The sequence below is a fragment of the Acartia tonsa genome, chromosome 7, assembly GCF_053477335.1.
Source record: "Acartia tonsa isolate MP-2025a chromosome 7, ASM5347733v1, whole genome shotgun sequence".
Lineage (NCBI taxonomy): Eukaryota > Metazoa > Arthropoda > Copepoda > Calanoida > Acartiidae > Acartia > Acartia tonsa.
The window spans coordinates 27,985,415-28,012,955 of record NC_137266.1 but is presented as its reverse complement, the minus strand read 5'-3'; the positions used below and the strand labels follow the sequence as shown (position 1 = coordinate 28,012,955).

General features: G+C 32.6%; 2 protein-coding genes and 1 long non-coding RNA gene across 3 annotated transcripts; all 3 read right to left on the bottom strand.

Annotated features, from left to right (window-relative positions):
* Positions 1-3,779: 3,779 nt before the first annotated feature.
* LOC145324246 (prolyl 4-hydroxylase subunit alpha-2-like) lies at positions 3,780-5,731 on the bottom strand. The gene is made up of 3 exons (XM_080166867.1): positions 5,324-5,731; positions 4,245-5,082; positions 3,780-4,085 (listed from the first exon to the last, which is right to left on the bottom strand). Exons 1-3 carry the CDS (start codon positions 5,706-5,708, stop codon positions 3,836-3,838), a joined length of 1,473 nt encoding a protein of 490 aa, XP_080022993.1. The 5' UTR covers positions 5,709-5,731; the 3' UTR covers positions 3,780-3,835.
* Positions 5,732-8,041: 2,310 nt separating this feature from the next.
* LOC145324481 (uncharacterized) lies at positions 8,042-10,283 on the bottom strand. The gene is made up of 5 exons (XM_080167065.1): positions 10,227-10,283; positions 9,235-9,314; positions 8,760-8,849; positions 8,504-8,618; positions 8,042-8,185 (listed from the first exon to the last, which is right to left on the bottom strand). Exons 1-5 carry the CDS (start codon positions 10,263-10,265, stop codon positions 8,042-8,044), a joined length of 468 nt encoding a protein of 155 aa, XP_080023191.1. The 5' UTR covers positions 10,266-10,283.
* Positions 10,284-16,202: 5,919 nt separating this feature from the next.
* LOC145325194 (uncharacterized) lies at positions 16,203-19,726 on the bottom strand. Its single transcript, XR_013881412.1, has 3 exons — positions 19,328-19,726; positions 17,649-17,734; positions 16,203-17,336 (listed from the first exon to the last, which is right to left on the bottom strand). It is a non-coding gene; the product is annotated as an uncharacterized LOC145325194 (long non-coding RNA).
* Positions 19,727-27,541: the final 7,815 nt, after the last annotated feature.

The following is a 27,541-nucleotide window of genomic DNA, read 5'->3' as shown; positions in this document are numbered from 1 at the left end:
AAGAGAAAAAAGGTTGTACTTAAAAAATGTTATTAAGCACAGAATTTTTTTTGAAGTAGTAAGACGTAGGTGTGTCCACTTTGAAACGGCTGAACTTTTTGTTTTATAATTTTATTAAAGTTTTGCTTTGTGACTACTTTAAAGATGTGTAAGCAGAAAGCATATATGTTCCATTTATTAGTTTTAGAAGTTGATCATTATGTAAAATGTATCTGTATGGTTAATCTAAACCAATTGTTTCAAAATTTTAACAATTAGCTCGAGCTACCTATAGGTGTTGCAACAAAACTCAAAATAACATTTAGAATAAAAGTTGTTGGTCAGGTTAATAAAATTAGATATAAACCTATGTTGCGAACCTTCTTCGTCTGCTAGCAAATTGTTTTCTACTCTTTTGTAGCGACTTAGCTGTGTTAATATTTACGACCTTATTCAGATGGCAGATATCCAAAGACCCAATAGATAGTTGTCACAGGGTCCACGGGGTGGAGACATACAGTTAATAAACCTCTTCCCTCTCTATTGTTTACTTTAACATCAGATTTAAATTCATCCTATGTAAACTATGTAAACATCATCTGAATACATTCTTTTTAAATATTCATAAAAAATCCTGTAAATAACGAGGTATGACAGCTAGAATACGTTTTCACTGCATTGAATGCACACATTCCTATACACCTTGTCTTAGTACATTCCTTAAGTTAAACTTAAAACCAATTTGAACGTCTATTGTCTTTACCAGTGTGTTTCATAAACCATGTGCGATATGTACAGGGCTAGGAAATCTATTTATATTATATAATATATATAATTATTGGTGTGTTTTATAGACTTCTGCAGTGTTCTATAGACTTCTGCAGATGATTAATACGTAAATGCAATTGCAATCAAAACCAATTTGAACGTCTATAACTATTGTAATTTACCAGCGTGTTTAATAAACCCTGTGCGATATTCACAGGGTAGGTAATCTGTTTAGTTGTAATTTAATACTACAAGTGCCAGTGCTTGGCTTTTATAAACTCATCCTTGTTTTCATATAAAACTAAATTATAAGCTGTACTGACATAAAAGCTTTATATTTAACTCATAACTTTAACTTTTTCATATCCAAAAAAAAAATATTTATTTTATTTATAATTCTTGCAATTATGACAAACAATCAGATGCAAACAAAGGGGAGATTTGCTTTAAAGACATGTTTTTATGTAATTTTATTTATTCTATGATATCACAGGTTTTTAAAAAAATTTACATTGAGATTTACATAATAAAAATTTGAATTCTAAATTAACTTAAAATAAACGTATATTACAATGCAAGAGCAATTACAAAAAAAGAGCAAATTCTTTTAATAGTAGCAGGGATAAACAGATGGTACTTTTGACAAGTAAAACAATTTTCATTTAGTTTGGATAAAAAATATTTTTGACCATCACTGTTGAATCCATTATATGTTATATATTTTGTGATAGAACCACACTGGTCAATTTCATTATTTTTGAACAAAAAAAATTGCTTCAGTCAATAATCTTTTATTTTAAAAATTTTTATTAAATATTGTAACTGTGAGAAAAAAAATAAAACATTATTTTGTTCCTACTTGGCAAGACTACAGACATACAGGAACAAACATGTAGTACCTTCAATGCTAAAAGAAAAAATATTGTAATTTTAAACATAATAAGCAAGGACGTCCTAGCTTTTTTATTTTGGGGGGGGGGGGGTAAAATGACAGTCTTCATTTTTTAATTGTGGTGGTAGTTCCCCCTAACCCCCCCCCCCCTTGGATGTCCCTGATAATTAGGATTACATTTGTCTTTTGTCAAAATTATTATTGCTTTTGAAAGTATCATGAGGTTAAAATGTCTTTTTGATAAAGAATATTATCATAGGTGATATGATAATGGCTGGGGGGAAATAATTTTTTATTAAGATCAGCATAGCATGGAAATCTGTTCATATTCTCGACTATTCTGACAAGTTTGCTGGTGATGAATTTATTCCCATAAACAGCAGGACATCCTATAGTATATTCAGTAAAATTAATTATAGCAAGATAAATCTAATTTATGTTATTATGATCCACTATATATGTATGTTTACTATCGGCTACGCCCCTAGAGGCCTCAACAATACAATTCTTATTTTAAGAGGGGAGGGGGGGGGGGGGTATTTTTTTCTTGGGGCGATTTATCTTGGGAGAGTGGTGGTGACCTACCTCAAAATAGTTATAAACCTTCTTATGACCTACACAGTGTGTTTTTTTTATGAGAACTTTTTTGAAAGCAATTTTACCCCACTTATAGTTATCAGAATTTAATGATTAATGGCTTATTTTCTTCGTTTTTTAAGGCAATTAATAGAACAACAAAAAAATATTTCAGTTTTTATTAAAAAAAAACAGTAAAATCTAAAATTTAAAACTTAGGTGTCAACATCTAAAAATGGTTTCAGCGCATTTTTCTTATGCTCAAATATTCAACCTTTTGCAAGAATGGCTGCAAAACACTTCAAAGTTTAGATATAGAGCTAAAAATGTATACAGATACTATTAGGGACATGTACTAGAACATATCAAAGTTTAAAGGTCATATCTCAACCAGGGAGGGAGTACTGGACCCCCAAAGTCGACCACAGAAAATCTGATTTTTTTTTAGAAGATTTAGGCATAAGAAAAATGCGCTAAAACCATTTTTAGATGTTGACACCTAAGTTTTGAATTTTAGATTTTACTGTACTTTAAATGAAAACTGAAATATTTTTTTGTTGTTCTATTAATTGCCTTAAAAAACGAAGAAAATAAGCCATTAATCATTAAATTCTGATAACTATAAGTGGGGCAAAATTGCTTCCAAAAAAGTTCTCATAAAAAAAACACACTGTATAAGGCTACAGTTTAAAGGAGAACCATATCGGTTAGCGGTTGGTGCACACACAGACAGAGATCCCTTTACTTAAGTATAAGGATGAAACAAACTAACTACATATAAACAAAATCAATCTTTATAAAAAGCTAAAAAACATGTTTTTTGATTCTAAACAAGTTTACTGCTAGGAAATAGATATGAGTATAGTTATTTCTCGCATCGTATTATAAACGGCTTTCCGCGGATATAGAATGTACAATTATAAGATTAAAACTAGTTTTTTAGCTCCGAGGTGCCGAAGGCACCGGCTAAAAAAACTGGTTTTAACCTTATGATTATACATTTTTATATTCGTAGAAAGTTGGATATAATTCGGTGCTAGACATAGTTTTTTCGTATGGATGAGAACTGGTTCCTATCCACCGGATTCGAATGAATACGAGAAAATCTTTTATTATGCTCATGGTTCAACATTGAATGTTTTTATATTATCAAAAATTCTTTAAAAATATACTGTTGTAAAATTTTAACTTGTGTAATACCCCATTTATCAGTATTATTGGTCTTATTTTATTCAATTTTACTAAACATTCCTAGATGGCTCATTCTGTAGTCTGCGTTCATTGTAGTCATCTGAAGGTTAAAATTAAAATCATAGCATAGTGTTTTTAATGAAATGGGTTAATTTTGCATGTTTATTAGAAACCTGGATTATTGCAAAAGAATACAAGTGACACATAATATTAAAGATGTCTTTCTAAGACTAGTACTATGTTTTGATATACCAGTAACGAAAATAAACAAATTTTTGACCATCTATTTTTGAAACAAAATTCCGAAAAATTTAATTACAAAACTTCCATTAAAGCAATTTAAATTGGAGATTTAGTTACTTCTCACCCCACAAATCATTTATTCTGAGTATTCATGATTAATAAAATAATTTTTCTTTTAATTTAATGTTATGATTTAAGATATTCCTTGGTAGAAAAGTGAATCATAGCTCCATACTCTGGGTATACACCTACTCCTGCATCTGGAAACACAGTCTTTCCTCCAGCAATATTATTGGACAGGTACAAAATATTGGTAGCAAAAAAGCCCCCTCCTATGCTGACAGAAGAAACTGTGGGAAGTTCTGCTTCATCAAGATGTATTTCAGTGATACCACCCAATCCAAAATCAACAACTTGATAACTTTCGGAATTATACCTAAACCAGTTGTGATAATTAGAAAGCAGGTCATTCTTAACTCAGATTATAAATCTTAAATATAGCTATTGATTGCCCAGAAATATCCTTATAAAATACATATAAAAAGAATATTAATCTCTGTAAGAGCTCCCAATCTTTTAATGTGATTCGATATACCTGTAATTTGGGTTTTGTATTGTCAATGTTGTTGCTAACTCGAAACGGTTATTTAATATCCTCAACTGACCGGTTGTCCCAAAATGGGCAACTTTCACTCTCAAGCTTCCAGGATCTTGTACTTTGTCTTTGGAATCTCCTGTAAGATACGCCAAATCCATGTAGTCCCTAGACATATCTTTCATCCATTGAATCTCATCATCATATATAATGTTATGAAATACTTCCACAAATGGCTCAGTATTAAGATGTTCAAGCTTAAAGGGACCAAGTTTCAAATAAGGATCCTTGTAATTGATGTTGGAACAAATATTTTCTGGCCTAGGGGCAGAGGTATGTCCATACTCCTTACAAAGCTTTTGAATTTCTCGAAATTGAAATTGGTACTTACAGGTATGGATTATTTTTGGGTTTCCACAGGTCATATTCATTTGCTCTTTAAAAAAATGTCTGAATCTTTTGGCAGTTTCAGAAGCATTGGTATAAATTGGATCTATAAATGTTCTGACTCCAGTGCCTAATGTCTTCTTCCAATTAGATAGAGCAAGATCATGTACTCTTGCAGCTGTTTCATATTCATTGTTTAACTCAGGGACTGACTGTAGCCATCTTACATAAAGATCAAGCTTTTTATCTTGCTTTGCTTCATTTGCAATCAGTTTTACATCATTCCATGTTAATTTTGATTTTGATTTATATATTTTGTCTCCATATTTGATAAGTCCATTGATAATATCTCTAGGGTCCAGATCATGGTACATCTGTATATTCAATAAACCCACAGCATTCATCCTAGCATAGAATTTCCATTCTTGGTGAAAATCTTCCAGAAAACTATCTAAATAAAAGGTTTAGGCCAACTAAATGGTTATTATAGCTGTTAATATTAGTCTTGAATTCTATCCTATTGTAGTCGAGTACTTAGTCTAAAAGATTAAAATTTTTAAAACCTGCTCAGTTCTAATTATAAGATTCCTATTAAAAGTGACTTTTTCTGTTATCTAGATCTTAATGGACACAGAGATAAACAAACTAGGTATCTTTGATTAAAAAGACAAAATTTTACTATTGTGTCTCACCTATAAGTCTTTTAACACTGACACTTTTTAATATTTGTTGAGTTTCTTTCCAAAAGATTGACACTCTTTTATACAAATTGAAAATATCCACTGGATGGCTCATATCACTTTGTGTAATTGTATCTAGCTCTATTTTGAATTCACCCAATGTATTGATGAAATCATTTTTATCTTCAGTATTCAAAATTGCATTAACAATGTCAAGTTCTTTGCTGTAACAAACTTGAATATCATTAAAACTGAGGATAACTTTATTAGATTTATCAGCTAGACCATGTCCATCTCCATTAACTGCAAAGTGAAACTCTTCACTTGTTTCATAATCAACTCTCATTCTAATCTTATCCACTGTCCACACTGTTTTTATATAATCACTATCTGACATGTTAGTAGTTGGATAGCCACCTATTTCCTACGATTTAATGATTGTATTTTATTATTTATTTAAAAATAAGATAATGGAAATTTAAAGATTATTGATATTTTAAATTTAGGGTTGGCCCGGATACTTTTTTGGCCGGATACCGGATATCCGGCTGATTTCAAATGCCGGATATCCGGTAACCGGCCGGATATCCGGCAAATATCCGGTTATCCGGCCAAATTACCGGATATCCGGCCGGATAACCGGCCAAATTACCAGATATTAAAGTAGTAAAAAAAATTTCTTCAAAAATCTTATACAAATTTACATAAAGTTAAACTTATTCAGAAAAAATGTTCTTCTAGCTTCAATAATAAGAAAATTATAGCCATTTAAGATTTTAAAAAGCAGAGATTTTTGGTGTAAAGTATAAAAAATTATAGAGCCGGATATCCGGCCGGATAGTTTCAATATCCGGTATCCGGCCGGATATTGAAAATGGCCGGATATCCGGCCGGATATCCGGCCACACCGGATATCCGGCCCAACCCTAATTTTAATGTAATATCAAAACAAATTTTCACATCATTTTCAAGAAATCATGATAATCCCATGATAATGTATGGCACGGGCAACTTATATTCTTATGTGTTTTGTATCAAAACACTGTTTAACTTTTAGTGACTCATTAAACCATTCCAAAATGTATGTTGTTAAGCATATTAAAAAAAACATTTCTGGTGACATGTCCTATCCCTAACAATGTATCTATAGTAATTCAATCATTCCTTAAGATTTGTACCAAGATAGTCAGGCATTACATTTCCAGTTACCCCAAGGTATGCTTGCTTCTCAATGTTAAATAACTATATTTAGAGTTTCTTCAATGTTCATAATCTTAAAACTGTATTCAATTGGTACACTGTCACATATACCAGGAAGAAACATGCTGTTGCTAGTTACTAGTGGAAAACCCTCCAGGGGGACAAACATTCTAGAGGACCATCCCGCTAGGGGGACATCATTCAACCCGTGTAAAAGATTTCCAAGAAATAAAAAAAATGTATGTCCTTGTGTATTATTGCAATATTGATTTTCAGTGTTCAATTATACTTTTCTTACAGATTTTGTTCTAAAATTTTTAAATTTTTATTTTTTGTTTGAGGTTGACTAATTTAGAAAAATCCTAGATCCCTCTAGTGAAATTGCACATCTAGAGGGTTAGTCCATATTACGTTTGTATCCCTAGTAAGTTTGTCCCTATAGGGTATGTTTTCTGGTATGTCTGTTACACCAATATATTTGTCTCCCTATATAGAATGTGCTCCTTTGTACCATTTAATCAATCGGAAATGCCCATGTAAAAATGAAAATTCAAATAAATTAAAACTTTCAAAGAAATTCATAATAAAAGAAAGTTCTTCAAAGATAAAAAATAGATCAGAAGCAGAATTAAAACTAAAATTTTTTAAGTAAATGAATGAAATGTCAATTTGGCATGTAATAATGTTTTAATTAGAAACTATCCTGAAATTTTTGAAAAGGTCTCCAAATGTTTCCATCGTTATGTGTTGAATTATGAATAGCATCTTGGATGAATATAATTCTCCAATTTGCTTCTTTTTTCATAAATGTTTCATCATATTCAGAAGATATTTGAAATAAAGATTTTTGAACTGGTGCTCTATACAATTAGAGAACTATATAAGTAAGAAACTTTTTTTTATGGGTTCCAAAGAATTGGATGAGAATTAAAACTAACTACAATAGATCTATAGTATATATGTATATACAAATAACTACCTGCTCCTTTTTCCAGGGACCTGTTTCGTTTGCAAGCTGTGTAAATATTCCTGACACTATTAGTTGATTTTCAAAGACCCAATTGAGAGTCGGCACAACATCCTTGGGATGGGGACATACAGTTATTTAACCCCTTCTCCCTCTAGTGTTATACTTTTTTTGGAACTTAAGCTATCTTTTCTTAATATTTTAAAAATGTGTCAATGAATTTTAAGAATTTTAATTTTGAAGAAGAAAATAATTAGTCAGTATATTTTGGTTTATGCTATTATAAAGACAACCAACCTTTTTAATATAATGGTAAATCATGGTATGTGTGTTGTTACCTAAAATTTTTGACTTCAAGTCTTGTATAATCAGCTTTGTCCATCACCAGCTAAGGTATTTAGTTCTTTATAAGGATGGATGAAAACATTGATTCATTGAATTGACAAAAATCTTGCAGGTCTATGACTATACTACTTTCTAAATTTTGAATGACCCTAAAAAGTTTATTTACAAAATAAAATAGTTTATTGTAGGAACATATTTTTCACTAAACAAAATATGTTTCAATTGTTGCTATTAGTAGTTGTATTATTGACTTCATAATATTTATTGAATAAAGAACATTCCTGGATAATAGAATTGTTTGAAAAAAACTGATCATCAAACCCTGTATTTAGCTTATTGTCTTCTTGACCAGGAGGTACAACCTACAATAATACAGTTAATAGTATAAAATTAAGTTTTTGTTTTAAAAATTAGTTTCTTTAACAATAGTCTTGTCATTTTATGATTATCAATACATTGTCCTTTAAAGGAAAATTTTTGTTAAACCAAAGGGAAAACTTAATATCATCAATGACATTAAACTTGGAAATGAAAAACAACTATCTTTGAATATTGCTTATCAAAGTAGACCTTATCTGCTAACAGTTGTAAATTGTTAGATTAATGTGTCTATAGTGAAATTAATTATATAGATTCCTTAGTTGCTTAGTTGTATTTAGCATTGTAATAATTGACTTTACCTCAAATAAAGGACCATCAGGTTCATACAAAACAAAATCTTCATAAGTCTTCAGATCTTGGTTTATATATGGATTTAGCTTCTCAGGATACACTGGTGTGCAACCTCCTATAGGGCTAAATCATATTGAGTTAAAATTATACATCTAAATGAAGACAATTTCTAATTTGTACAATAATTTTATGTCAATCAGCTAAACTTATGCTTGTGCAAAATAGATATAAACTCCAATTGTCAAGTGTTTAATGAATGATTACCTTCTGCCACATAAACTACCATCAGGATAGTGTCCTCTGTATATCTTATTTTGCACATCCAGCCAACAATCAGAAAATACTGATCTTATTCTAAAATTACATATTAAAATAAATTTGAAAATTTGATGTTATATAATTTATATCCAGAGAGTTTGACCTTTAAAGATCAAGCCCTAATCAAAAACTACTATTTCGACTTAAATATAATCTGGATAATTAAAAAATTTATATGTTGTTTCCTTTTTATTCAAAATTTTTAATAAAGTAAATTTTTTCCTGGAAACCTGGCCGAGAATCAGGACCCGCATGATTTTACCTGAAACCTACACTTAACTTGAATACTTATAATTTAAACTTGAAATTTATTTGATATATTAACTGTTCAAGCTTGTAAAAAAGAAAAAACGGTTATGTTGGGAGTGGGGGTGTTTCGGACAATCATTTAGGGTTAATAACAAACTTATGAAACTCTTACCTGATAAGTCCTCCAGCATAAATTGCATTTTTAGTTGGATTAAATAGTAGATGAGGGTCATGTTGCAAGGTTACTGGAAACTGAAAAAGTATGTTTTAAATGGAAATAGTCCCTTTCGTGGCAACGCCCCTTAAGGGGCGATTCGTCGTATTTTTAAAATGGCTTTTTATAGGTTATTTTAAGTTAGGTTAGCTTATACTGGGTTAGGTGATTGCCCCACAAGGTTAGTCAATTAGCCCAGCAGGTTAGAGCCCCCCGCAGGGGCTAGAAAGAGGAGAAAACCTACTATGAATACGAAGAATCGCCCCTTAAGGTGCGTTGCCACGAAAGGGTATATACCCTTTTAAAAGTAATTTTAAATATTACATTTTAATGATAAAGGGCAGGGATCGGAAGCCTCACGTAAGCCGCGTGTAAGCCTCAGTGAAATCGTGATTTTATCACTATAAAATTCAGCTGGATGTATAAAACGGCTCTTTAGCAGACAATCCTTCTTTCTTAATTTTTTTTTTCTGCTCACAAGCAGGTTTAAAACTGAGGCTTATGCGCGGCTTACGTGAGGCTTCCGATCCCTGATAAAGGGTTTGCAAGAAAAATTGCGGGCCATTTGAAAAATTTAAACTTGCCCAGCTTGTGTTAATCATATAAAAATATAAAGCACATCTTAAGAACTAATAATAGCTCTAGTTTTTGGAAATATAAATACTATTTTTGTTCTGTTTTTGGTTTATCTTCGTTAAACAAATTTCGATATTTATTAGATTTTGATTGGTTGGTTCCTAACTAGTTGTGTCCAACTTTTCAATTAATAGCGTGCAGAAGTGTGGTGTATCCACCCCCGTAGCAAAAAAATTAATCTACTGAAGGAATTATTTGGGATGGTATCTACATTGTCTTAATCCTGCACTACTATTTGACGTTATCATCCTTGTTTTACCTTAATTAATTTCATTGTTTAAATTACAGAAAATAAAGTAAAATCTATTACTTACATATAAGATATGAAAAACCAATGCTTTTATTACAGACATTCTGAAATTCACATATGATGATCTGAATAAACAAGGATGACAACATCCATAAGTAGCAAAGCTCAAAATTTATTGATAGACATCAGTAAAAAATAGTCTTTTGAGTATGTTAAAAAGACATAATTGAAATAAATCACGAAACCTTTTACAAATGTATAATATCTTTTGAAGTATTAAGCTAAGAAACAAAACCTAAAAAAAGGAATTGATCTAGCACCCCAACCAATAGCAAGTCTTTCTTAAACTTGGTGAAAATATGTATAATGTTGACTTAATTAATTCCTAAAAATTCCAGCTGTTTATTTTGAACAGGAGTCGATAAAATCATGAAAACTTTAAAAACTAGGAATCGATCTAGCACCCCAACCAAAAATCATATCTTTAAAAAAAACTTTATAGAAATGTGTAAAATGTTAACTTAATTAATCCCTAAAAATTCCAGCCGATTATCTTGAACAGGAGTTGGGATAATCATGAAAACTCGAAAAACTAGGAATCAATCAATATAAAAATCTTAATGAAACTTAGTAAAAATATGTAGGATGCAAATTTACTTAATCTCTCAAAATTTCACGGACGGACGGACGGACAGACGGACGGACGGACATTTCGAATTATAGAGTAGCTTCGCTACTAAAAAGATAAACAATTATTTAATTTTATACTTCTACACCTTAGGCTCTTAATTTAAGTTAATCAAAACAGCTTTCGTAGTGAAGCTAACCTATGATTTATTTACAGGAATCACCATGCAAAGTTTGGAATCGATAGGACAATTATAACATGCCTAAATGAACGAATAAGGCTAACCGTTACGGCCTGACGAGCTGTCAGACTGACTGACGGACGGACCGACCCTAATTATTTAAAGGTTTCGCTTTGAAAAGAAGTATCAGGTTTCGTCGTACTTTCAAAGTAGATTTTTTCCTATTTCTAGCCCCTGCGGGGAGCTCTAAACCTTCGGGCCTATTTCCTAATCCTGCGGGGAAATCATTAATATTTACCTAACCTAAAATAACCTATCAAAAGCTACTATAATAACACGACGAAACCAGCTACTTCGTTTTCTTTCCATGGTCCTCATTCAGTAACTTTTCAAAAACATTTAGATTCGTAAAAGTCACAATTTTAATAGATTCACAATGTTTAACATATATCAGAAAGAGTTAGTTATACTGCCGCCCGGCCAATCCATTTTTACGTAAACAGTCAAACCAAACCCTAGCTTTAATAGAAAGTTTTTTGATATCATGAATACGGGGATGTGATAATAGACAAAAAAAATAATCTGGCTTAAAATTTTAATAGTAGTAGTAATTCTTTTTGGGGTATTAAATATAGGGGAAGAATGATTTGTAGATTAATTTAATCATCCTTGTTCCCTCCCTCCCTGCATGAAATGCAAATCATTGGCGATCGCAGAAAAAGCTATTTTTCTTTACATTAGCGTATGGGAACGTAACGTGTAGAATATTACAATACTAATACAAAACCTCAGTCATTAATAAAGAGGACCATAGAATTGGGTCAGGTTGTAGTATAGAAACCTCTTTTCATTTTAGTTCAGGTAATCATTTAATTGAAAAAAGTATAATCTTGTAATATTAACGAAAATAGTCTTAAACATTGAAGTTTCGCTACACATCTACTGAAGGAAATTACTATTGTGAAATATGGTAGAAATCTGGTAAAAATCACCCCCCCCCCCTTCAATTACCATTGTTTGTTTGTTTTGTAGCCCTTCCATTTATCCTCCATCATCATTTACTCCAGGTAACTCCAGGAAGGCTGCTGCTTCAATGGGTTTCTCCCAGAGTGATTTAACTGTCAGTGTTGTGGGTTTAACAGGACAGTTGAAAATATGTTTGGTATCGTGTGGCGTCTGGTTACAGTTAGGGCAGATATTTTGAAAATTCTCGTTTATTCTTGACAAATAGCTGTTAAGATACGAGCTATAGCCAGATCTTAGCTGAGCGAGTGTAGATCTGGTCTTTCTGGGTAGGTTTTTCTCATCTTTATTTATGTTGGGTGCTGGTGTGTTGAGTACAGGGTTAGGTTTAATAAGTTTGATGGCTTTATCTACGTCCTTGGTATGTATCTCCTTGAGCTTAGATTTGTAGGTTTCATCTGTGAGTCTCCTTCTTGGCAGAATTCTCTTAATCTCATTCCCAAATCTAGTTTTTAATGTCTTTTTCATTATTCTTGATGGTGGTCGACTGTTAAGATTAATTTGGCAAGGGTGTCCAGGTTTTTGGGTAGACAGTAGGTACTGTTTTGAGATCATTTCACAGTGTGGTTTAACATACATAATCTTTGATTCAGTGTGGAGATGGTCTATGCCCGTCATTTTGGTACATCCAGTAGCTGTTCTAAGTGCTGTATTTTGTGCTACTTGTAGGTTGTCCCAGGATGTCTTACTGAGGTTGGGTGTCCAAATTGGGCAGGCATAGTTAAGCTGCGATTGTCCAATAGATTTATATGTGTTAAGAAGAACTTCTTTATCCATTCCCCAGCTTGTACCTGAAAGAGCCTTGAGAACATTATTCTTGGTTTGGTCTTTAAGTTATCAGCGTGATGTTTAAATGACAGAAGACTGTCAAATGTGACTCCAAGAAATTTAGGCTTACTCTCAGTTGGGACTTGTTCTCCATTGATAAATATTGGAAGTTCTTCAGTCAGCTCTTGGTTAAAAGTGGTGAAGATGGTGGCTGATGATTTAGATGGTGATATGAACAAGTTGCGGGATTTGAACCATAAATCTAATTGGCCAAGATAAGCATTTAGATCTGGACAGATCTTTTCAATGGACTGGCCAGATTTCAGAACATTGGAGTCGTCTGCATAGGTAACTAATTTGATGTCTTTAGGTGGTGCAGGCATTTTGGACATGTACAGGTTTAATAGAGTTGGCGACAGTACTCCTCCCTGTGGTACTCCTTGTTTCATTTTTCTGAAACCTGACTTGGCTCCACGGAACTCAACAAAAGTTTGTCTTCCTCTTAGATAGGCTTTTAGAAATTTCTTGATGTGTTGGTTTAGCCTAAGTTCTTGGATGTCCTTCAGAAGTATATCATGGTCGACTGTGTCGAAGGCTTTAGATAGATCTATAGCGACTGATATAGTGCGGTTGACAGGTTGTTTTTTGTTGAGTCCTTTAGCTATATGTTCATAGATATCATGTAGAGCAGTGGTGGTGGAATGCCCCTTCCTAAACCCATGCTGGTGATTGGCTAGGTCTACAGCTGTTGTGATTGATGGAAGAATTACAGACTCAAGTATTTTAGCAGCTGGTGATAGCAAAGAAATTGGTCTGTAGCTGGATCCAGCAACAGCAGGTTTACCTGGTTTAAGGATTGGGATTATTCGTCCTGTTTTCCATATTGATGGTATAGTTGTAGTCTCCAGGCATCTGTTGTAGATATTGGTTAGGAATTTAAGGGCATTAGGTCCAAGGTTTTTTAACATAACAGGCGAGAGTCCATCAGGTCCAAGTGCTTTCGAGTTTTTAGACTTTTTAATAGCATTGGTTGTCTGTTGAACTGTTATGATAACAGGTGCATCAGTTGCTTTTTTGCGGTATTTTCTGATGGTTGATCTAGATTCCTTCTTGGGTTTAGTGTTGGAGCCAGGGGTGTACTGGGTATTGAAGCTATTTGCAATCTTCTTAGGATCGTTGGTTGAGCTGTTGTTGAAGCAAATACCTTGGTTTGGTGGTTGTTGTTGTTGTCCATTGCTTAGTTGTTTAATGATTTTCCACAGCTTTTGCGATCCTGGTGCACAATTCTCTAGATGTTCTTTTCATTTTTCTTTTTTATGATCATTTATTGATTTTGAGATGTTTTTGTTCAGCTCAGGTAGTCGAGGGTCAGATGAGTTTTGTTGTTGTATCTCATCTCTTTCTTTAATCATATTTGCTGCGTCACTGGGAATGGAGTTGATGGGCTTAAAGATTCTTCCGGCAGGTATGTGTTTTTTGGCAGCATTTTGAACAGTTTTTCTAAAGAACTTTTCACTTTTGTGTATGTCATCTACATGAGCAGCTGTGGCAAAGATGGCTTCAGTGGAGTCTTTAAAACTCTTCCAGTCTGCTTTAGCAAAGTTAATGTATGTTCTGTTTGTAGATTTATGACGCTTAAATTTACCATTGATAGTTAATACTATGGGCAGGTGGTCAGAGCTGAGCTTGGATTCAGTGCTCCAGCTGGTTGTTGGTAGAAGATCTGACGTGGCAAGGCTTAGGTCTGGAGATGTGTTAGAACCATTGGCTATCCTTGTAGGTTGATCTTCATTTAGAAAGCCAATGTTTTTGCCTTCAATTACTTCAATAACTAGTTTACCTCTGGAATCCTCATTACCTTCTGTGTACCAAGACTTGTGGTGGGCGTTGAAGTCACCAAGAATTAGTGTTGTTTCATTGGTATTATTTAGGAGGTCTTCAAAATTTGGTTTATACTGGTTATGGCAGCTTCCAGATGGGGGTATATACACGTTTCTGATGGTAAGGTTCTTCCCCTTTCCTGGTATTCTGATGGTTTGTGCTTCAATATGGGGATCTTGTTCTATGACTGGTGGATTGGGTTCAGTATCAGGGACAAGGGAAGGCTATTCTGGCAAACAATAGTAAAAGGCAATATTTCACCATAATCTAAATTATTCCAGTTTGCAGCTAGAGCAACTTTTAGCTTCAGTATGATCGTCAAAGATCAATTTATGATGCAATACTAACTTGATTTAGTCAGGTTTGTTGACCACAATATTACTATAAGCCTATCTAATCAAAATTCTGAAAATAGAGAACGATTTATTTCATTTAACAAGTATACAGTTGACTAGTTAAATTTTTTCTTGTTCTTACTTTTTTTTCATAAAATTGTATCATAAACAATTTTCAAAACACATGTATGTTCAATGATTATTAATTATGTACTTTATCTATCTTTGACCCATATTATATTTTTTGTTTGAGACACCTAGCGGCCAGATTATAAACTACATATTTAACAAAGCGCATAAAATTTTCTTTTCTTTGCTTGCACAAAAATATTTTAAATCTTGTATTATAGATGATAAATCTTAATGTATGTAAGTAAACACAAACAAACTAAAGGAAAATGGGCATGCAAAAAACTTTATCTTTGAAAGATATCATCGTCATCCTATTATATAAAGTAGTAAGCGTTTTTTGTCTGTCCTGAGGGATCTCGCTAACTGCTAAACCGATATTGTTCTCTGTTACTGTGAAGGTCCTGGGAAGGTTTTAAACTATTTTTGGAGAGGGTGTCTTTACCCCCCTCCCCCCAAAAATATTTTTTTAACTCTTTTTAAACTCAAATTTGAAATGGGATGAGGTCGACTTTTCCCCCTCCTACCAGTTATAATTTTTTTGTCAGTAGAGAAGGATCTTGCTAACCGCTGAACCGATATGGTCCTCCTTTACAGTAAAGCCTCACATAGATCTCGGGATAGTTTTAGGCTATTTGTCTTCCACCTCCTTACCCCTTCGGAGATAGAGTCCCCTAGCCACTAGTCCTATATACTGTATTAAGGATTTGTTGTCTGAAGCTTAAGATCACAATAACTACTGAACCGATTACATTCTCTCTTTGAGAGAATCTAAAAATAGGTCTAGTAATGGTTTCAGGCCATTCTAATTTGATATTTAGGTCTTGAAATGATTTAAAATTATTTTTGTAGTCACCTTCTGCCTATTTGAATAAAAAGCCCCTAGATCGAGGCTATTAAAAAATATAATACAGACTTAGACAAAACTAACTAACCTTTTATTTTGAATTAAACAATAATATATAAAAATGTTTTTAAATTAATGATATATTTACATATCAATTAAGAAACTTAACAAAACAATTAAAATGATAACAATACACAGGTAACAATAAATTATAAATGATTACAAATTTTAGTAAAATATATTCATGAAATAGCTTAATGTTTTTTTATTTTATGTAATTGCTGACCTTTATAACAAATATCAATGCAGTAAAATAATCTAATTGTTTTCCTGTCTAGCTTAAAACACCCTTTCTTAGAAACCCACCCGAACCATTTTTTCAGTTGTAATCCTAAAATGCAAGTAAGTCATACTATTGTGTAGAACTGTAATATTCTAAACTAGCCATCTACAGGCTACAGCTATTACAAATGTTAAATCAAAGCCTTCAATTCAAGTACAACTGGCTAATTTTTTGGCCACTAAGAAGACATTTTATTTCAATGATATTTGTACCAATCTGTTTAAATGATCTCAAAGATATCTATTTGGATAATTTTATATTGCTATTGATTCTTCTTAACCTTAATTTGTTTGATCATTTAAAAGCTTAAAGGAAATTGATTTTATAGCATCTATGAGGTCAAATTTAAGAAAGGTTTTAATCAGAGCATACAATTTTAAAAAAGGAGGGGGGGGGGTAATGCAACCATCTCGTAATCAATGATTAAATGGCACTTAGAATCCAGATTTCGTTACGAAACTTGGCATAAGTAATCCTTGATAGGTCTATTTTCCCTAAATTGAACAAAAAGTTGGAAAAGTAGCAACTAGCCATTTTTTGGCTATTTTCAGGGCAAATCCATCACGAAACCTATCTCCACATAATCCTCTTTGCCTCTCCAAAACGGTTCTGGCCAGTATTTGCTGTTACTATTTGCTGTTGATTCCTACGTAATTTATGACAGATTTGCCGTAAAAATAGCAAAAAAACAGCTAAACGGTTAAGCTGTAACCAATATACATACCAAGTATTAATAAGTTTCATAATGAAATTCGGATTCTAAGTGCCATTTAATCATTGATTACGAGATAGTTGCATTAACCCCCCCCCCCCTCCTATTTCTAAAGGACCTTGTAAACGTGTTGAGTCTTACTACTTTAAGTACTTTTTTATTGTTATACCCAGGAAGGATTTTCCTCCATAATTTTTCCCACTAACCCTTTAACTACCTCTTCCCGCTTTAAATTTGGCCCATGAAAGTTTTCAAATATTTCTTTTGTTCTTCTTACATTTTTGTATATCTTCATTGGCTGTGCTTAGCTGTCTTCTACTAATTCTCCTAGAACAAATATCTAAATTATTTCTTCTTACACAAATAAGATTGTATGCATGATATTTTAGCAGAACTGCTATAATTATATTTGTTTGTCTTACCATTGTCTTTGTATAAGATTCTCTGACTTGTAGATAAAACATAAAGATTTAAATGATTTATAGCAATAGTCTTAATAAAAAAGGGTGTCTTCCACAGAAAATTGATGCAGAATTTATAATAAATATGTTGAGATAAAGAACATTAGTAGACATAAGTATCAAAATAGTTTAAGTGGAGGGAAGGAATTAAAGCAAAACAAAAACGTATTAATCTTACCTAACCCAATTGATCCATCTCGTCATTATCAATAGCCTCAGGTATAACTTCCTTTTGTAAATCTCTTCTATTTTTCAAGGTCCATCCTTAACAAAGTAATATTATGAGAAAAAATTCAAATATAAACAAGGATGACAACATCCATAAAAGCGAAGCTATGAAATGGAAGGACAAATGAACATTAACACTTGTAGATTGTTAGAACTGAATTAGCAGAATATTAAATGCATCAGCACAAACAATATTGTAAGTAAATTTGTTGCAAAACTGCATTAATAGATGATACTGTTTAAGGACCTACTTACATTTTTGGGACTTATTTATAGAGATGCTTTGCTTATAACATTGTACCTTGTTAGAATAGGAATCAGTTTTTAAACAATCAGAAGAATTGGATAATTTTAACATACAAAAATTTGTTGTCAAAAAAGTTAAAAATCAACATGTTTAAAATGGATGAACGGACATTCTCGTATTGATTATAGAGTTGCTACGCTTTCTAAATTGTACCTACTTACTACAGGAATCATCAAGCAAAGTTTGGAATCGATAGGACAGTTCTAACCTGTTTAAATTAACGTAAAGAGCCAACTTTGACGTACGCACGGGCGGACAAACCGACCCTAATTATAGAAAAGCTTTGCTTTTAAAAAGGCAGTCCCACGGATTGTATTTAATATCAAATATTTAATATTTGTTTGAAGATCAAGGATATTCGGGTATGGTCTCTTTCGTGGTAACACCCCTTAAGGGAAGATTCTTATTATTTTCAAAGTGGCTTTTCTCCTATTTCTGCAGGGCCAATTGCCTAACCCTGAGGGGCTATCACCTAACCCAATATAACATAGCCTAACCTAAAATAACCTATTTAAAGTCATTTTGAAAATACGAAGAATCGCATCTTAAGGGGTGTTGCCACGAAAGGGACCCTTCCCGGATATTCTATAGAAAAATTAACTTTTACGCAAGTACGCAAAAAAAATTAAGAAACTAAAAATTGCCATTTTAGAAAAAAAATATTGTAAGAGTATGATTTTCAATAAAAATACTAATATTTTTAAAACTATGAGTTAGATAAGTTTAAACCCATTTCGTGGAAATAGATATTTGAAACAGTTAAAAAAATTATCAACCTTGTTTTAAATTAGCTCATGTGTATAAATGACGTAGTATGTCTTTTTGTCAATCTGTTTTTATAATTTGAAATTAAATTGACTAACCTTTTGATGTTAAATAAAATAAACGTAAAATTTAACAATAAAGCCACTTGTCCTTTTGTCCATTTGTTAATACAAAATTCTTAGAACTACGGGGAACCTAATTTTGATACTATTACCCACACAACTTTTGAAAATATGATTAAAAACAAAAATATATTAAAATCAAAATATTAGAAAACTTAAAAGGCTGCTTTAAAGCAGTCCGGCTGCTATGGATGTTATTTGCTCAAATATGCGCTAGAATGATGGGAAAGTTGACAAAAATTCATATGTGTAGCTTTAACAGTAGCTTAGTAAACCTAATTTCCCTCATAGTGTTAAGCACTTACAGACGGACTGACGACGAGAATTGGATGGTGGCTTCGCTACTAAAATAAGTCAATTTTATTCCTATCCATTTGAAATAAAACACCCCCTTCAGCACGCCTCTGGTTGATAAATGTTAATTAAAATAGTTACCAGCAAGGCATTGTTTCTTGCAATCTCTGAAACTGATTACATTTTACCAAACATTTCTGAAATTATTACATAAATAGTATAATTAAAAATCACTTTACTTGATATAGCTGAAATATTATCAATTTGTTTGCAATGCATTAAATTATCACCTATGATATAAACGTGCATTCAAAAATTTAACGAATAACAGGCCATGTTCCGAAATCTTTGTTGGATTTTTTATGAATATATATTCACACAAAAATATAACACGATCTATTGGGCATTGTTTTGATAAATAATTATGGAAGAAAAAAATAATTTTATCGTTTAATTAGACCATAAATTGAAAATTTATAAAATCACTATGTTCAATGGATTGTTTGTTTTGATTAATATTCAGCTGTTTTCAAATTTAATAGTGTACACTTTTTAAAAGCGAAGCTTTTCTATTTTGATGAGGTTTAGCGAATTTATACTCTAAAGTAGTTTACTACTAGCCGATTTTTATAAGAGTTGAACCATTCATAATATTAGATACTCATATAGGTTTCGTGATAAAGTTACATAATTTTAATAGAATTATTGGTCAGAAAGAACTTCCCTTGTCCCTGGTTCAGTATGAAAATGAATTGTTTCGTTTATTAGGAAGGCTAATCCACCTCCTTTGTCTGTCCCTCTGTCTTTCCGAAGCATTGTGTAGCCAGGTGTTTTTTTAGGTTTTGATTTTTCTGTCAGCTTTGTTTCTTGTATGGCAGCTATCATGATGTTGTTATTATCCATGTAGTTAAGTAGTTCATCTATTTTACCATTTATACCATTGATGTTGTGTTGAAGGATCTTGAGAGTTGATTCACTGTTATCTTGTTGTTGTGGGGCACGGGGGTGTTGACGGGGGCTGCGGGGGGCTCGGGGATGTTGACGTTGTGAGGGGGGTTGCTGTTGACGGCAAGAGGGTGGCTGTTGACGGGGGAGGGGGGCTGCTGACGGGGGAGGGGGGCTGCTGACGGGGGGAGGGGGGCTGCTGACGGGGGGAGGGAGGCTTCTGACGGGGGGAGGGGGGCTGCTGATGGGGAGAGGGGGGCTGCCGACGGGGGGGTGGAGGGTTGCATTGTGTGGTTTTTTTGTGGGGAATTTTGCGGCGGTATGGGGTAGGTATTGCTCGGGGGGTAGGACAACGAGGGGGTGGGGGGCTGCAGCATGGTCCAAGCCAATGTGGTTGTTTTTGTCGCTCTTTGGATGTTTAAAGGCCTGAGCATTTGACATGGATCCATTCCAAACAGGATGAGCATTGTACAGATGTTGGGTTTAGTTTTAATTTGCAGATGTTGCATTTCCAGATGGGACCAGGATTTTGCTCGATTCCAGCTCTAATTAATAATAGCCAAAGCAATTTAGCTGGAAGAAATTGCCTTGTTGTCAGATAAGTTAAAAACACCAGTTAGCTGAGTGAAACTCATTGTCGGGCAGATGGAAAAACCGGGATGATGATGGTTGGTTGATGGTTGGGAACGGTTCTTGTTGACTCTTGGCATTCTCGTCGCTGATGGTGTTGCTGTTGGAATGGTGGAGATGCTGCGGAGAAGCGGCCAACGTAATCTCCAATTACCATTGTAAATCCTACTATTGCTAGATGTATAAAACTACTGTGTGGTTTCCTTTTTTAATATAGATTTTCAGAAGTTAAAGCTTTATATTTGGCATGTTTTATTATTTTCAAGTAAGGTCAGGTTTCTCTCTTTGGATATGAACCAAGCCTTTTGATCTCTAGGCAAAGAGAAATTTCTGGCTAAATAATTTTGCAACCTGGTTTCTTTTCTATGAAAAATATCACGTACTATAAATTTCACTCATATGAATAGGAAGAAATAAATAATTTATCATCCATTGTCTTATCTTTTTATCTCTTTTTATACTAATTTCTCGATATGACAGACAAAAAATATAGACAGAAAAGACAGACGGAGGGGGATAGCCTAAGACAGACATACAAACAAACATACAATGATAGACAGACATAAACAGACAGAGACATACAGACAAAGATAGACAGAGACAGGTAAACAATGATAGACAGAGACAGACAAACAATGATAGACAGAGACAGACAAACAATGATAGACAGAGACAGACAAACAATGATAGACAGAGATATAAGACAGAGACATACATAGACTATTAGACATACAGGCAAAGATAGACAGAGACAGACAGACAATTATAGGCAGACAGAGATATAAAGATAGACAGATAATAGTTGACAGACATAATCAGACAGAGACATACAGACAAAGATAGACAGAGAGAGACAGACATAAACTGACAGAGACAGACATAGACACATACAATAACAAACAGTCACAGACAGGCAAAGACAGACAGACAGTAACATATTGGCAAAAAGGACAGACGGAAAGTTACAGCCAGACAAACAAACATAGTCAGATGAAAAGATACAAAGACCAAGACAGATTTACAGCGACATAAATACAGATAGAAGGATCATACAGACGGATAAAATTGACATACAGACAGACAGACAGACACAGCAAGACAAAATACAGGCAGAAACTGACAGACAATGACGGATAGAGAGAGACAGACAAAGACAGAAACAGACAGACAAAGACAAACACAGACAGACAGTAATACAATTTGTATTATGGAAAGACATATAAAATGCCGTGGTACTTATGGACATAATTGTCCTTGTTATGGTTATGAATAAGATCATTGAGTATGAAAATAAGTATTGAAGTGAGAAAAATAGGAAGCAAGAGGGGAAATATTGTTTACTGTTTTTCAAAATTAGCAAGGACAATTTTGTCAAATGACTATTGGAAGTGCAGTAATAAAAAGGTTGCAAGCCCTTGGTAAAGCTTTTTATAGTGCCTATAAAAATGACGCCATACTAGCCTACCATTGGTCAATTAAAATGAACACTGGCATGCCATTGGTAATTTAGTCTGTGTATTGGTCATTTGTAGTGTATGATGTCATTTTTGTCACAAACAATAGACTTTATAAACAAACATGTCAGTCATAGGGGATCTACTGTAAAAATATGACATGTCAATATTTACATATATACGTACATAACCTAGTTATATATAAGTACATAACCTAGTTATATAATAGTTGCGCTGAAAGACAAAAGGAAACACATTGAACAAAAGACCTAAACGCTTTATAACCATGTCAATGAAAGGTGATCTATAATAACAATACAATATGTCAATATTTACATACAGACGTACATACATGCACAATCTACATAGTTATATGATAGCTGCGCTAATAGACAAAAGGTAACACATTGAACAATAGACCTAAACACTTTTATAACTATGTCAAATAAAGGTGATCTATAGTAACAATACTTATTTATATGAAGACGTACATACATACCCTTATTATATAGTAGCTGCGCTATTAGACAAAAGGTAACACATTGAACAATAGACCTAAACACTTTTATAACTATGTCAAATAAAGGTGATCTATAGTAACAATACTTATTTATATGAAGACGTACATACATACCCTTATTATATAGTAGCTGCGCTATTAGACAAAAGTAAACATATTGAACAATAGACCTAAACACTTTATAACCATGTCAAATAAAGGTGATCTATAGTAACAATACTTATTTATATGAAGACGTACATACATACCCTTATTATATAGTAGCTGCGCTATTAGACAAAAGTAAACATATTGAACAATAGACCTAAACACTTTATAACCATGTCAAATAAAGGTGATCTATAGTAACAATACTTATTTATATGAAGACGTACATACATACCCTTATTATATAGTAGCTGCGCTATAGGACAAAAGGTAACACATTGAACAATAGACCTAAACACTTTTATAACTATGTCAAATAAAGGTGATCTATAGTAACAATACTTATTTATATGAAGACGTACATACATACCCTTATTATATAGTAGCTGCGCTATTAGACAAAAGTAAACATATTGAACAATAGACCTAAACACTTTATAACCATGTCAAATAAAGGTGATCTATAGTAACAATACTTATTTATATGAAGACGTACATACATACCCTTATTATATAGTAGCTGCGCTATTAGACAAAAGGTAACACATTGAACAATAGACCTAAACACTTTTATAACTATGTCAAATAAAGGTGATCTATAGTAACAATACTTATTTATATGAAGACGTACATACATACCCTTATTATATAGTAGCTGCGCTATTAGACAAAAGTAAACATATTGAACAATAGATCTAAACACTTTTATAACTATGTCAAATAAAGGTGATCTATAGAAACAATACAATATGTCAATATTTACATACAGACGTACATACATACATGCATAATCTAGTTATATGATAACTGCGCTGATAGACAAAAGGAAACACACTGAACAATAGACCTAAACACTTTTATAACTATGTCAAATAAAGGTGATCTATAATAACAATACAATATGTCAATATATACATAAGACGTACATACATACATACATAATCTTGTTATATGGTAGCTGCGCTAATAAACAAAAGGTAACACATTAAACAAGAGACCTAAACAATTTATAACTATGTCAAAACTATAGATGATCAATAATAACAATACTTGTCAATATTTACATACACACGTACATACTTACATACATAACCTAGTTATATAGTAGCTGCGCTATTAGACTAAAGGAAACATATTGATAATAGACCTTAACACTTTATAATGATGTCAATTAAAGGTGATCTATAATAACAATACTTGTCAATATATACATACAGATGTACATACATAACTTAGATATATAGTAGCTACGCTAATCTATTCAATATTTCATACAGACGTACATAAATATCCTAGTTATAGATCAGTTGTTCTAACGACCAATAGAAAAGTGACAACTATTTAGTTGAGGTGATATGTAAAAAGTCACAATTTTTTAAATAATTAAACTGGCCCACTAAACGTTTAGAGAAGGTTCTATTTCAGGTTATTAACCTGCACCCTGCAAAAATTACACCTTTTGTAGGTTAAAATAATTGGTTGAAAAGTTTAGATACTATAATTGTGGAACCAACCAGTCAAAGTTAACAAGTACCCAAAGTTTTTGAGCCAGCGAATGATATAAATTAGTTTTAAACCTTTGGTACCAGTGAAATTTAAAGTCCAATATCCCCTCCCTTACTGATAAATATGTCATATAGAAGGATATGATGTGATGTCAATATAATATAAAAGGATGTCTGCTGTATTTCTACATAGATATATGTGTCAATATTTGTTAATAGTGATTTATAAATCTTTGATTAGGTGGATTTTGAATATAAATATGTAAAAGTAACAGGATGACTGTGCGTTTGTCTGTCTGTATGTAGGTTAAGATTTCTTTAACCACTGGACTGGTATGGTTCTCCTTTACACTAAAGCTTTTTTTATGTCCAGTGTAAATTAATAACTGTTTTAAGGTACCTCCCTCTTCCAATAGAAGTATATCCTTTTTATTTTTAAAACTAAAACCAAAAGTAGAGGGTCAACTCACCTCCTACCTCTTCCCTCAAGTACCCCTTAAGATATTTCATGTTTTGCCTTTAATTAATAACAAAAAAATATATAAATTAATAGAGTTGGTAACCAACGGTTTTTTTATTCTTAAAAGTTCTCTTTCAAGCACAATTTAAGTTTTTTTATTCACGAAAAAAATTCTTCATGAATTTTATCAAAATGAAATATTTATTTTTTCTACCTACCTATATTTAAGATAGCTTCAGATAGGCCCAGAGATGGTTTTAGACTATTTTATTTTTAGATTTAACCCTGAATATTGTTTAAGGCTTAGGTTTGTTTTATGCCCCCTTCTCAACCCTTTGAATACAGAGCCCCTAGAAGCTAGTGTCACAGCTGCTAGATGATAATTCCATCGTCCTAACTAATAATCTAAAATTTCTAATAATGTTATTGTGTTTAAAGTACCCTTATTATAATCCCATGACAGCCAGGAATAAGGTATCTCAAAGAAAGAAACCATTTACAGACTGTATATGTCGGCTAAACGTCATAAAATATAAGTGTACATAGCTGACAATAATTACTTACTAATGCTAATGATTACATAATAAAAAATATCTTTATCTTTCGTTGCAAATTTTATTGTTTTATCGAATATATCTTAATAATACTATAATAAAATAGCTTAAAACCATAAGACCTATGTGAACCTTACCTGAAATATAAAATCCAATTACTTTAGTAGTTTTTGAGATCTTAAGATTCAGACAAAAAATAATCCTTACTTTTCTATATAATAGGATATACGAAATCTGAATAATAACAATTTTATTAATCCATAATTTTACACTATGCAATATCTGGTACGAAAGTTAAATCAAAAATATGAAAATTGGGGAATTTTATTGTTACATCCGATATCCCAACCCTGATATCAATAAGAAAATTATCCAATAATAACATTGGGAGTGTGCCCCCATTGTTTTCTTATTTTTCTGGTTGAAAGCTCCTCCTTTGTTATCATTACTCCTTGTTAGTTTATAAGAGTAGCTGCTCTATAACTGTACTTGTCACTTGCATCTACGCCATTAGAGGCCTTTAGGTGCACTTAAGGGGTGGGTGTGGGAGTCGACCCTTGCCAATTTTTAATAGATTTTTTTCGGTGGGGAGGCGGGGTGGTATAATTTTTTTCTTGGTGTAATTTTACTTTGTAAGGGTGGTGGTACCCTCCCCTAAAAAAATTTCAAAATATTTCCTACCTTCACTTTGAGAAGCTTTAATGTAAAAGAGAACCATATAGGTACAGCAGTTAGCAAAATCCTTCGATATACTCAAAAACATAGACATCCTGTTATCAATCATATAAAAACATTATAGTTTAGAGGTCTTTCTTTGTTAATGCTGCGCTACTTATGGATATAATCATCTCTGTTTATTATAAAACAAACTAAGACGCATGTAGATACTTTAAAACTAAATCAATCAAAACCATCAGTAGCGCTACACTTAAATAGTATATGAATAAATTTAGGACTTGATTATAAAAGATCTGCTTTTATTTCACCACTGTGTTTTACTGTCATATTATTTATACTTAATACAAAATTAGGATAAAAGTTTAAACCTATTCGTTACTTCGAACTGACCAACTTACCCTGTATGAGATACGCTTCCTTTGTTTATAAAGAACTTACAAACAAACGCTAGTCATAGAGTAGCCTTGCTACTAATAGTTGATCTTCAATATATAGTAAACATTAAAGTAGGGATAAGTTGGTGTACTATCACTTTCACTAATTGTATTATATAATGAATTATTGATACAGCATTTTAAAACGCTGAACATCCTTTTTACTCCTATAAGTTTTATTAAAAGTGCCTTTTCGAGCACAGAACCCCTTTACTCCTTATGTTGAAATTAATTGAAAATAAGTAAAAAGAAGTTATCGTTTGTTTATTGTCGATTTAGGTTAGGTTATACTGGGTACTGGGTAGATTCTCAGTGTTAGGGCCTCTCCAAAGAGTCTAGGCTAAGAAAAAAATAACCTTCCCCCCTAAAACAGGGAGAGGGGATCGGTGGTCGATAGGCTTAAGGAAAAGATATAAAACTTTAACTCCCTTGTTTATCTTTTTTTTGCAAAATAAAAACACTTTAGGATATTATACACCGCGGGAATGATATCCAACCGAAATATTGAAGTATGGATTAGGTAATACTTGAAAAAGATTTAGAATAACAATTTTTGTTAGTGATTGAGTGTGTGTGTGTTCACGTGTGTGTATGACAGGAGCGTAGCAGCCATAAAACTATTCATGCGTCCATTCAATTGTTTGTAGGGATCTAAAGGGATAAGGCAATGGCCGATAAATAGATGAACATTCCCAATGATTATACATAAAATTACCCCTTCTGTAATTAAAATTAGTGGTTGAAATGCTTGAACACTCAACTTAATCAATCAACCAATAAAAAAAATCACAAATGCCCCAAAGTTGTTAACTCAACGAATAAGAAAACGTTATTATAAAACCTTGGGGACAAGTGTAATAAACAGTCTCCTATCTCTCTGAGTGGTTTGTCACTCGTTAATGTTATTAATCATACAGCCTATCGTTTCCATTCGTTAACTCTACTTTAGTCAATTAATGTTAAACACTACTATAGTGCAGCTACTATATTATAATTTACTGTTCTTTTTATTGATTAGTTTTTATAAG

Bases quoted from the DNA above. Each gene is read 5' to 3' on its own strand.
- LOC145324246 (XM_080166867.1), bottom strand. From the start codon at position 5,708: ATGTCAGATAGTGATTATATAAAAACAGTGTGGACAGTGGATAAGATT. The intron at 5,083-5,323 runs GTGAGACACAAT...CCTTTTATTTAG, and splicing joins CAGTGTTAAAAGACTTATAG to ATAGTTTTCTGGAAGATTTT. The intron at 4,086-4,244 runs GTATATCGAATC...CAACTGGTTTAG, and splicing joins ATACAAAACCCAAATTACAG to GTATAATTCCGAAAGTTATC.
- LOC145324481 (XM_080167065.1), bottom strand. From the start codon at position 10,265: ATGTCTGTAATAAAAGCATTGGTTTTTCATATCTTATAT. The intron at 8,850-9,234 runs GTAAGAGTTTCA...ATGTAATTTTAG, and splicing joins TATGCTGGAGGACTTATCAG to AATAAGATCAGTATTTTCTG. The intron at 8,619-8,759 runs GTAATCATTCAT...AATATGATTTAG, and splicing joins GGTAGTTTATGTGGCAGAAG to CCCTATAGGAGGTTGCACAC.